The 14360-nt window shown below is 42.6% G+C and overlaps 3 protein-coding genes and 1 long non-coding RNA gene across 4 annotated transcripts; all 4 read right to left on the reverse strand.

Annotated features, from left to right (window-relative positions):
• Nucleotides 1-1313: 1313 nt before the first annotated feature.
• Nucleotides 1314-6219, reverse strand: LOC101756783 (la-related protein 6A). Its single transcript, XM_004969942.3, has 10 exons — nt 5799-6219; nt 5527-5608; nt 4316-4410; nt 3882-3953; nt 3728-3807; nt 3543-3627; nt 3220-3267; nt 2876-3115; nt 2268-2361; nt 1314-1726 (listed from the first exon to the last, which is right to left on the reverse strand). The coding sequence occupies exons 1-10, from the start codon at nt 6123-6125 to the stop codon at nt 1599-1601; spliced, it is 1251 nt and encodes a 416-aa protein (XP_004969999.1). The 5' UTR covers nt 6126-6219; the 3' UTR covers nt 1314-1598.
• A 3133-nt stretch (nt 6220-9352) lies between these two features.
• Nucleotides 9353-9810, reverse strand: LOC111257444. The gene is made up of 3 exons (XR_002677975.1): nt 9773-9810; nt 9590-9683; nt 9353-9486 (listed from the first exon to the last, which is right to left on the reverse strand). It is a non-coding gene; the product is annotated as an uncharacterized LOC111257444 (long non-coding RNA).
• A 445-nt stretch (nt 9811-10255) lies between these two features.
• On the reverse strand, nt 10256-12917 carry LOC101757457. Its single transcript, XM_022826725.1, has 3 exons — nt 12895-12917; nt 10850-11188; nt 10256-10777 (listed from the first exon to the last, which is right to left on the reverse strand). Exons 2-3 carry the CDS (start codon nt 11183-11185, stop codon nt 10256-10258), a joined length of 858 nt encoding a protein of 285 aa, XP_022682460.1. The 5' UTR covers nt 11186-11188; nt 12895-12917.
• On the reverse strand, nt 11357-12807 carry LOC105914339 (protein ALP1-like). Its single transcript, XM_012845830.2, has 2 exons — nt 11987-12807; nt 11357-11904 (listed from the first exon to the last, which is right to left on the reverse strand). Exons 1-2 carry the CDS (start codon nt 12723-12725, stop codon nt 11459-11461), a joined length of 1185 nt encoding a protein of 394 aa, XP_012701284.1. The 5' UTR covers nt 12726-12807; the 3' UTR covers nt 11357-11458.
• Nucleotides 12918-14360: the final 1443 nt, after the last annotated feature.

Raw genomic sequence — 14360 nt, forward strand, 5'->3', positions numbered from 1 at the left:
GTAGGTGCCACGCCAGCAGTCAAACGAATAAACGATCGCTTCCAGAACCAGAAGAGCAATCAAAGGCTCTGACGTGAGGTGTAAGATTGGCACATGTAAACTCGGGCCTTGTTTAGTTAACTTTGACATTATGTAAAAAGAAGATTCCCCATCACATCAAACTTGTGATCATGCATAGAGTACTAAATGTAGACGAAATCAAAAAAATAATTACACAGTTTTGTTGTATTTTATGAAACGAATCTTTTGAGCCTAATTAGTTAATATTTGGATAATAATTCATAAATACAAACGAAATGTTACAGTTACGTATTTATAGCAAAATGTAAACTTTGCCGCTCCCAATTTGGAAACTAAATAAGGCCCTGGTCGCTAGCTTTGCGGTGCTGCAGCACTGCAAGGGGTGGAGAGAGCCAGAGGCACTGTACGGGGGACGCAGTTGAGGGCGGTGGTCTGGTCTCGGCTTGGATCATGATGATCCATCCACACCGGGTGTACGTCAATGGCTAAATCCCCAGCTCGGCTCCGGCCTGCGATAGTTACCGGGAATCATATCGGCCGGGGATATGTTAGCTCGGCGTGGAAAAATCTTTCCGTTTTTCCCGGTGCAGCACATGGTCTGCCTGGCTTGGGCCACAGGTGGATGGGGCGGGTGCGGCCGGGGACGGGGAAGACGAAGGGGTGGACGCCTGGCCTGGCAGCAAACTGGTAGACACTGCGCGGATTAAGGTTAATCCTGCGGTAAGATCGTAAATCATAATAATGTTTGATAAACTGCTGCCTCGAGCGCACCAGACAACATCGTTTGTCGCCAACGCCCAACACCACCAGCAATGCAGCACCGGCCATGAACGTAGCGGTGGTACAGTGGTGGATTACTAGTTTTTTTTTTTTTTTGAGCAAAGTTGGCAGGTGCTCTGCCGTTTCATTATAGTAGATGAGTGGTGTGGTGGATGGTCCTGCCGTTCCTCGATCAAGATCCAACATGGTATCAAGGCATGACAGACGACAAATTATAGCGACTTTGTTGTCCGTACTGTGCAGTTGTGGCTGCTCAATGTGCACCTATGACCCGATTCAAGGGGCAGTGACATCACTGGAGACTAGCAATCCATAGGGGTAGTAGCTGGTACCAATGCAAGGTCAGGAATCAGAGGAACCAAGAAGCAAGAACAGGGGGTGCCAACGTGGTAGACCCTTCATGGTGCAGGGCCACGGCCCCAGGCCCACACCAACAGAAATGGTAGCCTTACTGCCTTTGTAAACAAAACATGCGGCGTGATATATGACACCCCGCCATTCAGAAGAAAACAAGCAAGGTTTAACTGTCATTTCATTCACAATTAAAGGGTACTTCAGAAACGCAAGCGCAGCTTCAACAGTCGCAAAACCGAATTTCCCCAGAACGAACCACCGAACAAGTGAATTAAGAAAGATCCCACACAAAACTGCGGCTCTGTACAAGTCATTCCCTTTCTTCCGTGCTGCATCTCATGCAGAAAAGAGCTTGGATATTCTCATGCGAGGTTTTTTTTTGTACAAAACGGATTTGGACAAATGTCTTCGGTTAGGTTTTTAGCAGGCCTCTTTGGGTAGCTCTACTCTTCAGCCCTCTCAGACTTCTGTAGTGGAAGAGGTCTACCACGCCCCATTGTAAAGCCCCTTGTTCCATCTGGCATTCTTGGTCCAGGAATAGGCCTGTTTAATGACTCAGAACCAGAACTTCCTGATATACACACATTAAAAAGAATGAAATCAGTGTCGATCCCACACTAGCAGAGTTACAAAACATATATAAAATGCGAATATGTTGAGAATGGGTATGAACAATGGAAATTTCAAGCAGTTATCTTGCTGCTTTTACATGTTTGTTCTGGAGCCAAGGAATCACATGGAAAGTGAATCAGGGTTCTGTGCAGGTGTAACATGAAGCGTTTTTAGGATAACCATGCTAAGAAATTAGAGCCTATATAATCCCTGGACATTAATCTAGATAAAGGCGGAAGAGGCTGAGGTTATAATCTCGTAGACCACGAAATCATCACAGTGCATAAATAATTTCGCTCTTCTACAGAAAAGTTGCCAACTATCATCCCTAGTATTGTCTCTCAATAGCACAGATATGAGAATACACTTTACGATGCGTAAAAGGCTGTTGCTGTCGTATTACTACAAAAAAAATAGTATAGACAAATTCCGTACAACATGTAAGTACAAATATACCTTGTTTGTTTGATATTCCATACAACATGTGAGTGTAAAAATACCTTGTTTGTCTGTATTTTGCTGAATCTGACCTTGACCTTTGTACCGGCCTTTTCGTGCACCTTTAGGATTTTGCTTTTGGTGTTGGTGCTCAGTCTATAAGTACAACCAACAGGCTATAAGCAAACTACATCCAGGATAATGATGGCAACATTTGAATGCGATGCAGATAGTCATAATATCTCAATAAGCAAAATTCTACTTGGAAATAAATGTAAATGGACTTTTCAGACCCAGCTCCCAGCACAACAAAGGCCTAAATTATTAGCAAGAAAGTGCAAGCTGTAAGTGATGCAGTACACAAGCTAGTCTACACTATTCTCAAACAAATAGGTGGACAGAGCCAACAGAAAATGGACTTAAATGCAGAATTGCAGGTAGTCACAATATCTCAATAACCAAAATTCTACTAGGAAATAAATGTAAATGGACTTTTCAGTCCCAAGCTCCCAGCATATGTATTGTTCAAAGAACAAAAGCCCAAATTATCAGCAAGAAAGTGCAAACTGTAAGTGTGATGCACTACACAAGCTAATCTACACTATTCTCAACCAGATAACTGGATAGAGCCAACAGAAAAATGGACTTAAGTGTATGGAAAGTTTCAGACCTCAGTGGTGAATGCGGAGTTCAAATTTTCCTTGTCCTTAGTACTCTCCATTGAATCAGCAATGCTGTTCTTTTCTGAGCTTGTTTGCTGGTCTTCTTTTGAATGCTGATTCTGATTGTTCTTTTTGGAAACTGTATCCTGATTTTCTTTTGAAGATTTGCTATGCTTTGCTGATCCCTTTGAGATAAGCCTAACTTTCATCCCAGTTCTCCAGTTGCTCTCATCACTTAAGGTAGTAACCTAACATTAGAAGAACACATAAACCAATTAAAGTTGATTATTCTAGACTTACAGCTAATGATACTTTACCAAATCTATTATTAGATAGGTGATCAACAACTCACAGCCTTCTCAGCAGCCTCCACTGCTTCATACTCAACAAGGGCATGAACCTGTGCAAGTCTGCTCCGTTACAAATTTGTTGTGGAAAGGATACACCAAAAATGATATAACAGTTAAAAAAACTGAAACCTAGGAATTATATTTGGAGTTATCAATTATATTTTGCATTGAATGGCTGTTTGCAACAAGTGGTAATTTGCAAATATAGATTAGCAAATGACAACAGTTAAAATCAACGAGTAGAAAGCATAACTAAAATAGTTTCCAATTGAAACGTTAGCAATAGTTTAAATAATGAAAACACTACACGATGTCGAGATCATACCTTACTACTTAAAATGAATGCAGGCTTCTTGGCGGTTGAAGATTCTTTCACTAATTCTGGATCATTAACTGTTATGTTCACAACTCTGAGATGTAAAAAGGTAAATTACAGTGTCAGAATATAACAAAATCAGTCGACAACATGTAACAGAAGCACAGACTACTACAAATGTCCAGATAACATACTTGCCGACTCTACCAAATTTTTCCTGTATACTCTCCATGGAGAAGTCTGGAGGTAGATTTTCCACCAAAACTGTGCTTTTCTGCAAATACAATACGGTTACAACTCCGATAACTAATATGATACATTCCAATAAGAAGGGAATCGGATATTCACCTTTGGATCTTTTAATTCATTCTGTGGCAATGGATGTAACCTCCTGACCCTTTTCCCATCTGGACTTACAACCTATAAGAGTATAAATGAATACTTATATCTCAAATATATTAAGCCATGACATAGCAATTGTAAATGCATTGAAAGTAGTATGGCTCGGGAATAATAGATTGATTATGGAGAGCCTAGGCTCGTGTACATATATAGGCAAGGATGACCTAGGGTTTGGGAAACAATACCAACCGACGGTGATCCTTGCCTAATCCAATACCATCTATACATCCCCTGAAGAGGGGGAGGCGCACGGCCAAAGGGGCCGGCGCAGGCTACCACCCAAGGCCCATAGGGCCGGCCTATACAGCAATCTAACATGCATTACTGACAAACATTGGAAATTCAAAAGTGCCAGAACAGAATGAAAAGCAAAATATTACCAGGTTTCGTGATGTCCTGAGTGCAGCTGCAATTACTGAGAGGTCCTGAACGAGTTTCTTCATCCTTCTAAAAGATGCGATAGTCTCAATAGGAACTATTATAAAAAAAATTGCCATCAGAAGAGAACTTACATTTGTAATACATATTGCATATAGAACGTCATGTCACAGCATACTGTGATGTGTATTCATTCTCATTCATATGGAACATAGAGCACTAACTTGATAAACAGTGATTAACTCATATTATATTGCTCATGCTTCAGACAACAGCAAACAGCCGCAAGGATGACACATAAGTTATGCCAGCTAAAATAAAGATAATACTCTATGTAGATCTGTGTAAATGGGAACAGAGCGCCCCTGATATTACAATATCCATCGTAAATTTGCACCCCATAGGGGATCAAATAATAGCAGTCAGTCGAACAGCAGTTCTGGAGAATATAAAATATCTACTCTATGCTGAATAACGCAGGCCAACCACCTCAAATGTAATCAACACTCAGTTTCATAAAAAAACGGTGGGATAAGGGACAACTCAGATGAGTAAGGGACATATCATGTCCTGATGGTATCAACCAGACTCAGCTACCATGGCAGGGCACCAGGCAACATTCGTCAATTACAGGATCAGATTGAAATATCTTCATGGTCCCAAAATAAGATATTTAAGTCTAAAAAATTCATGCAAATATGCTGAAGGACTAGAAATAATCAACAGCCTGCGGATTGCGTAATCCATAATTTTCTTAACAGAATGGAGTGAATCAGACACCAACAAATTTGGTATTCACAGAGACCTAAACAAGCTTCTCGGCACAACTCAAAGAAAGCTGCACCAGAGTACCAATGCAAAGGCCTCGTCATAAGTACCTGTCACATTTCATCATTTTCACCTCCATTCCACATGTATGATTGCTAGGGCAAATTGAACCGGTGTTATTTTAAATGCAGAAAAAAATGAGAAACCAGAGATGCACTGTGCTTAATGGAGAACCAGATATTTTAATCCAAGCATCTTTAGTGGGAAATAATTGTGATGCAGAATAAAATAAAAAAAAGTTCTAAACAATGAAAAAAAATCCAGCCATTCCATTATAGCTACAGTCCCAGTCGCACAGCTAGGTAACTATAATAACTGAACTATACAGCATTGCATCATCAGTGTTTATGCTATGTATGAACTAAGGCAAGGACACACTACTTACCAAAGCCCTTCTTGTTCTTCTTCACATATTTCAACAGGAACTCATCGGTAGGAAGATTCTCATCACTGAAATAGTATTCCACCTGCAAGTTTGAAGCAATGCAAATTCATTATGCCCATATATCAAATAATCCATTTATGGTTGCACGCCTATACTGTCTACAATTCCATACTGCACAAAGAACGCAGGACTCAACATATTGAGCTGAATTACAGAAACATCGCATAAGAGAAGAAAAACTACGGAGGGAAGGTCGAAAGAGAGGCGCGTACCTGCTTGACGATCTGGTCGCGGAGCTCGTCGGTGAGCACGACGCCACCGGTGCCAGCGTCGGGGACCGCCGAAAAGGCAGCGTTGACGGCGTCGGGCGCGACTGGCAGGGCGTCCTCCGCCTCGCCCGTCGGCGAAGGCGGCGTCTGCACCTCGTCGGACACGGTAAGGGGATCCGGCGAGACACCGTCGAGAGGCGGAGCCTGGCCGTCTATACCCAGGGGTAGGGCGTCCTCCACCTCGAGAGGCGGCGGCGGCGGGAGCTCGTCGGCGACTGCAAGGGGCTCGGGCGCGACGGCCTCGAGGAGAGGTGGAGCCTGGCCGTCCATTCCGGAAGGGGAGATCAGGGGAGCCGAGGCGCCGCCGCCGCCGCCGCTCGTAGTCGTCGGCTGGCGGCTTCGTGGGGCGTGCGGCCGCGGGCTCGAGGCGGTTCGGTGGCGATCTGGGCTACATATACACCCACAGGGGTGGGGTAGGAGGGTTTCTCAGCGGCTGAACGGCCCACCGCCCACCGGGACTGTGGACTTGCGTCGGTTTCGTCGTATGGTGTCGTGGCCTTTCTGGGCTGTATAACAACCAACGAACAGTTTGGGCTGTTTTGACGTGGATTGGCCCCGAAAATGTTGTAAAACTGGCCGAAGTCTAAGCCCGAAACTTCAACAGCAGCCCAAATCCTCTCCTCTCCGTGCGCTTGCAGGAAGGGGAGAGCCGAACGAAGAGGCAGCAGCGCAGCAGCCATAGTCCACACTACAGAGCAGCACACCACACGGAGGCACGGACCCCTCAGCTCCGTTCCCTCATCCAGAGATTGCCGGACGAAAGACGTGGACAATCATTTGGCCCCGACCACCGGCAAACGGCGATCATCTTTACCAACTTTCTCCCTCACTCCGCCGGTGCTGCTTTGACTTCGCTGTCTGACGCTCACATGGCTGCTGTCTTACGGTCACGGGTCACGTCATTAGCGATTGGCGAGCCCTGGGTAACATTTGATGCCAGTCACGCTCCATGCCTCCGTGTGCTAGGAGGGGGTTGGATACCCTGCTAAACTTTAGCACATGTTACGTGGAGGTCCTGTTTGGTCACTCTTGCTAAAGTTTAGCAGCTAAAATTTGCAAAACTTTAGTTGCTACTTTAGCAAAAGCTGTTTGGATACTCTTGCTAAAAGGTATTTAATGAGCTGTAAAAAGACTTATCTACCCTTATTAAAGGTGCGCAGGAGGGGGGAGACAATCAATAAATAAGGGGTATAGGTTGTCCAGCCCACCTTTTAGCAAGTTTTAGCAACTAAAGTGTTAAAACTTGCTAAAGTGTTAAACTTTAGCAACTCAACTTTAGCAAGTTTTAGCAAGGGTGTTTAGCATTTTAGCAGCTAAAAGTTGCTAAAATTTAGTTAGCAAGGTGGAACCAAACACCCCCAGAATGTTTGGTACTAATTAGGAGTATTAAATATAATCTAATTACAAAACTAACTGCACATATGGAATCTAATTCGCGAAATGAGTCTAATTAGTTCATGATTTGACAATGTGGTGCTATAGTAACCATTTGCTAATGATGGATTAATTAGTCTTAATAGATTCATCTCGCAAATTAGACTCCATTTGTGCAATTAGTTTTATAATTATCTTATATTTAGTCTTTAGTCTGAACTAAATCAAGTGAAACGTCATCGGTAATGGAAAATCTCTTTGCATAAGCCTTATTTTAGTTTCTCAACAAATAGGTAGGAGAAGGTCCCTCGGGAAAAAAAATAGGTACTGTACTAGTATGCATTAACGCGCACTGGACCAGGCAAGGCAGCCTTGCAACTGAAGAAACCTTTGTGTCGGAAAAGCCGGCCAAGTTCCTGTCCACCCTACTAAAATAAGAGAAAGTTTGGTCTCATGGACCCTTTTATTTGTCCATATATTTTTTAATACCACGTGTTAAACTTTAGTAGTATCACATCGGATGTTCGGATGCTAATTCAAAGGATTAAGCATGAGCTAATTCTAAAACTAATGGCAAAACCTCTGGTCTAATTCGCAAGACGAATCTATTAAGACTAATTAATCTATCATTAGCAAATGGTCACTCTAGCACCACGTTGTCAAATCATGGACTAATTAGGTTTAATAAATTCGTCTCGCAAATTAGATTGTATCTGTGCAATTAATTTTGCAATTAGATTATGTTTAATATTTCTAATTAGTATCCAAACATTCGATATGACAGGTGATAAATTTTAGCAGGTGGGAACAAACATGTGCTTATACTACTGCTACTAGTGGACTCCTGTTACATGCCCCATGCACGATTTCTGATATAGTGCTACGTAGGAAAACAAATGCTGCTTTAATTTCTGACCGATGAATGCATTTTCTCGGACGCATGGAGAGGTACGGACGCCAACACCAACCGAACCGGGATGGAGAATCCAATGGAGCCATGGAGGCGGTGAACAGGCACCGATTTCTCGGCTCGGCTGCCATAAAAAGGGCGATCAGGGCCGGTAACGTCTGTGCCCTCCCGACACCGGTGCCCTCGCCACCCGCCACCAGTCGCCAACTCGATCGCGCGCCGAGGAAACGATGACGACGCGCCGATCCGCGTCTCCTTTTCAGAGGGGATCACGTGACCCTCGCTTGGATCCTGTGGTTGGACGGATCGGATAGGCATCATTGCCTGGATGGTCATGGAGCATTGGAGCTGCCAACTCCCTGGCGCACCTCCTTGTCCATGGCTCCACGCACGCCTAGCAGCGAGCACCATCAGTGGTTGGAATGAAGAAGAACAGGGGCTTTTGCAGCTTTGCCATCTAGTAGTAGCTTTCTCTTACGGACTTACGGTCAACGGATTAGCAGTGTAACTGTATGTTATTACCTGTGCCACACAGTGTCAGCACCTCTTTACTGGTGGTAGAAGTCAATGTCACGCATGTGGGGCGCCTGGCACGAGTACTCCGTGTCCGGAGATTCTGATGCCCGATACTGAATTACTCCACGCCGCTGAGCGAATCCGCGAGGCCGTAGAGGCGTAGAGCAAGCTGCCAGCGGCTTCACTCCACTGCGGAGTCTGACCTGACGAGCCAGCGAGTACGGCTACGCGCTTTCATGGCTTTGGGTAGGAGCAGAGAGCGAAGTGGCGCCCGAGTTTTACCATGTGAAGCTGGGAACGGCAAGAAATCGTGTGTCGGCGTGAGGCGCAGCTCCGTGACTCCGCCGGCCCCGTGTCCTCTTTGGGTGCGTTTGGTTGGGAGACGATGTAGGACGGGACGGTCCTGTCCTACTTTTCTGGGATAGGATGATCCTATTTCTTGTTTGGTTAGAGGGACAGGGGCGTCCCTGTTTTTTGTTTGGTTTGAGGTATAAATGTGGGATGGGATGATCCCGTTTTCTGTTTGGATCGAGGGATAGCTGGTTATGATAACCTTCTGCAGAATCATGGTGACATTACCTCCTACCTGTCATACCTTCCTTCTTTCTAAGGATAATCATGGTGACATAATATATAGTCTGAAATATATACAATATATATACACAATATATAGTCTAAAACAGAGACAATTCATTTAACAGAACAGCTCGTTGCAACGCAAACACATTTTCCATCTTTCAGAATTCATCACACGGCCGGTGGTGGCTTGTTTCTTCTCCTCTCGCAGGGCAACACTTCGCCTCCCAGCTGTCATGCAGCCTCTTTGCCGGCCTGAATTATTTGCCAGATACAAACAGCAAAAGGAGAACATTTAGGACAGCAAAAAAGCCACGGCATTAGACCAGTAACAGAGGCAACAAATGCCAGGAGTTACCGATGAACTGTGACGAGACTGCTGTAGGATTTCCTCTAGGCCTTTCTCATCTATCGGAGGCAGGGGCATGCTGATCCTACAAAATTCGTTCTCTCTGCACAACCAAACCGTACCACTTGTCTTCAGAGAATGTCTATACCCAAACCAGTATATTTCATCAGTCGGCATGTGTCTTGATTTTACCTCTTTCCTATAGCATCCATGTTAGTTCTCACGAAGTAAAAGTAGTCTGTAGTCTCCTTGCCAAACTGCGGAAACAAAAATGTCAGACCAGTGCAGTTATTGCCTTCAGATAACAAAACTACAGGGAGGTCACTGCCATGATGAAACTGAAAACTCTGCAAGTAATATTATCCCCAATAAAGTATCATTTGAAGACGCAGGTAATTGAGAATGCAATAAACAAAAGGAAGCTTGGTAGCAAACCGAACTGTTTACCATCAAATATCATTCATATATATAGATGGCATTTACCACAGTACCATTACATCAAATCCATGCCTTACACAATATAGAAAGTTCAAGGCATACTATATGATAGGCCACAGTTAGCAAAAGAAATATGACTGACAAAAGAGACCGTTACAACTATCAGGTGTAACAAACATGGCCTAGTTAGCAAAAGAAAGCTTTACCACTATCACTAGTTGTATGTTCCAAAAGCACCTACTGTCCAGGGAACCTCTCACTAACAAACATAGCCATCCAATGTAACTGGTGCTGAAATGGCAAGCCATAGAAAGCTTTACCAATGAGAGGATTGGCCACCAGATGCGCATAGTATGTGGATATCTGAAGATCATTAAAGCCTGAAACTGAAAGGCTATTCACTTTGTCAAAGAGATCTTCTGGCACCTCATTATTAGATTTAGCAACCTGCGTTATAGCCATGGCAAGCTTGTCACCAACTCTGTTGAACGCACCAATCAACCCCTCCTCTGCACTTTCAACAATCTTGGCCCTCTTGTTAGGTCTTGCATTAGATGTTGCCCCTTCCTCAAAAGCACTACTAGGATCCTCTTCTGTACCATTTGCAGCCCCATCTTCAGTATCACCATCTTCTGTACCAAGAGGAGCACTTGAATCCTTTGCAAACTTGCCAGTAGCCATATCCTTCCCAAAGATTGTTTCCATCTCAGCATAGTTCTCAAGAGGCTTGTTTAAATACTCGGCATCAGCCTTGTGATCCTACAATGCAATAGAAATTAGTATGAAAAATATGATAAGAACAAGACCACAAAACAATAGAAACTAGATTACGTGCACATGGCCATTGTAGTGCTCCTCATCAAGGGTGATGATGTAGTTCTCTTCATCGAATCCAGATGCACTCAAGCTCTTGAGTCGTGTTATCTTTGCCCACTTTCTTTGCCATGTCTTCAGATGGTTCTTAATCTGCTCACCATTGAGCGTAGTGTTGAATTTTTCATTGACAGCTCTAGCACATGCATTGAAATAGACCTTTTTGAAGCCCTTTCCTGTTTTAACACCACTGGCAATGACATTGGCAAGATTTTTCAGCATGAAATTGGACATTGGCGCTGTCCAGGCAGCCACACCAGTACCTCTCCCAAGTCCCTCAACATGACCATCCATTGCCTGGCATGTAACAAAAAAAACAGCTAGCATTGGATGTTAAGTTAACAAGATTTCAGCACCAAATACAACAAGGATTGTATGTCATTTAACTAGATTTCAGCAGCAGATAAGTCCTTGCAAATACAATATAGCAACAATAAGTACATACAACTGAAATATAGCAACAATATGTTCATACAACTGAAATATAGCAATAAATATGTCCATACAACACAAACACATCTAGGAAAATACTTGCCAAACTGAAATACATCAACAAACTAGTGGGTACTAACTAATATTGTTCTCTTGATGGTCTGCCCACATCTGATCAGCAATACTTTGCCTGAAATTAACCATCTCGATATGCTCATGTGCTTGTCCACTGTATGTTGTAGCATGGTTATAACTTGAAAAATTATTGTCTTCTATGAAGAACTCATCAATTCCATCTTGTATAACCCAATTGTGAATGATGCAGCAAGCAACAACAATGTCTACTTGAGTTGGGAAAGGAAAGAAAGGAGTGGCATCATCGAGAATTTTGAATCTTCTCTTTAGACACCCAAATGCACGCTCTACTGTGATACGAAGAGATGAGTGCCTAAGGTTGAATAGCTCCTTCTCATTTTGGACAGGATTATTCCCCCACTCATTCAAGTGATAACGAACACCACGAAAAGGGGGCAAGAATCCTGGTTTTGCTCCATATCCGGCATCAACTAGGTAGAATTTTCCTAAAATGTGATGGAAAGTATATCATATTTCTATTATATTAATGATTCATATGGAGAATCTGATATGGTATTAGTGTATTACCTTGTGGTACTCGAAGTCCATTCTCACGCTCCAAAGCATCTCTTAACACTAGTGCATCATGTGCTGTCCCCTCCCAACCAGCCAATACATAGGTGAACCGGAGATCAAAATCTACGGCAGCCATTACATTTTGAGAGGCATATGACTTCCTACCACGAAAGGCTAACTCCATATCCTTAGGAACAGAGGCTCTTACATGTGTACCATCGATGGCTCCAATACAATCCTTAAAGTAAGGATCCCATCTATGGTTCCCTTGTATTTTAGTAGGAGTTTCCAATGATGGAGGCCTAATTAATTCCCCTCGTAGCTCACCAACAGCACGAAGAACCCTGTTAAAATAACGACTGACTGTTTCTCCGGATCTATCAAAATTAGTCCCAACTACTCTGTTCCTAAGGTTGTGCCCCACGGTATTTAGAAACATTGCCACTTGCTGCTCAACACAACAATGGATGGTATCTTCAAGCAAACCACGATCCCTGAATAGGTTGCAAAACCGAAAGAACTTGGCTCTATTTAGTCTTAGCATGTTCACACAAACTGTATCATCCTTCCAAATTTTGTTGTTTAAGTACTCAAGTCTCATCCTATCCCTTTCATCGATAGGTCCATAAGTAATACCTTCTCTCCTTGCACGTTGCTTACGTTTTCTAGACTCAATAATAACCATGGCCATCATTGACAACAACATATATGCAGCAGCAGTACAAGTAACAACCTTGGTTTGTTGATCCATCTATAACACAAAAGACCAAAGAATTCAGGACTATATACCACCAACTACTACCAGGAGAACCATGTGCAAGCACATCACAAAAATACCTTGAATCCTACTGCACATATGCATGTAAGCAATACCAAAATTATTGCACAAATGTATTCATTCAGAAAATATGGTGGCATACCTTGGGGAAAGGAAGTGAAGATCCTGTTGGAGGACACGAACGGGGAAGGGGACAGCACTAGGGCTCCTTCTTCCTGTGAATCGAGAAGGAGAAACATGGTATGGTGAGGATCTGGGAGATCAACTCCATTTGAACAAAATGTAAATGTTGAAAAAAAAACACATTAAATGATCCTAGAGTATTACAGTTAAAAAAAGGGGCATGGTGGAGATAGAACATCATTGGGTGTTTCATTTTAGAAAAGGGAAGTGACAGCTTTCCTGGTCCAACCATCAATTCAAACGGTCAGGCAGCAGTTCAGAAAAATATGTTTATTATAAGTTTAATTCTACTAAAATTTTTAATTCAGAATAATTGTGTATGCTCTACTGAACCACTATTATAGGTCCAATCCCTATGTTGGCAACAAAAACACAAGCCAGTGAAGGATCTCACTGGTTGAGGATGCATCAGGCCACATCATGCAGAAGCAGACTTAAAAAAAAAAGAAAACTAACAGCTACCCTGTACCAAGCTATTGCATGTAGACGCATGAATGCAAAGTGATGCATTCAATAAATATCAGTTTGCAGTAGTTCAGAAGGGAAAAAAAAAGTCAGGCATATGGTCGAAGGATTTGAAATATCAGGTTTAGTCTTTGTTTGTCACAGCTTAAGCAGCTTCCTTGAAGTACCATAGTATACTACTTCCAGATACATTGACTGAATGACAATGTTCTTTTTACAACTAATAGGAATATTTACTAGAAGTCAATTTTCCTATACATTAATAATTGACAAATGCCAATAGAAAACAATGCCAAACAAAGTTTAAGCTTATATGCTTCCAGACAACACTACTCTATTTCCATAAAGAGATTAGTTTGTATCACCACATATGAGTACCATATAAAAATAAGAAAGGATCTTCATCATTTTTTCGTTTTAGGCCATATAATATTAAAATATTGCATGAAACATCCTAGTAAACAGTGCTCAAGGTGGTAATGGAATTATTCCATTTACATATACTGATTTGCAGCGTGCAACTAAGAGCTTCTCAGAAAAGCTGGGAGAAGGCGGCTTTGGTTCCGTATTCAAGGGCTTTCTAAGAAACTCAACCATAGCAGTGAAAAGGCTTGATAGAGTGCACCAAGGAGAGAAACAGTTCAGGGCTGAAATTAGCTCACTTGGACTTATCCAACATATAAATTTAATTAAGTTAATTGGATTTAGCTGCAGCAGTAATAAAAAATATCTTGTCTATGAATATATGCCAAATCATTCCCTTGACAAACACCTATTCCCAGGCAATGCTAATATCTTGAATTGGGATACTAGGTATCAAATAGCACTAGGAGTTGCTAAAGGACTAGCCTATTTGCATGAGAGCTGTCGAGACTGCATTATGCACTGTGATGTTAAACCTGAGAACATACTTCTCGATGAATCATTTATTCCCAAAATTGCAGATTTTGGAATGGCAAA

The sequence above is a fragment of the Setaria italica genome, chromosome V, assembly GCF_000263155.2.
Source record: "Setaria italica strain Yugu1 chromosome V, Setaria_italica_v2.0, whole genome shotgun sequence".
NCBI classification, from domain to species: Eukaryota; Viridiplantae; Streptophyta; class Magnoliopsida; order Poales; family Poaceae; genus Setaria; species Setaria italica.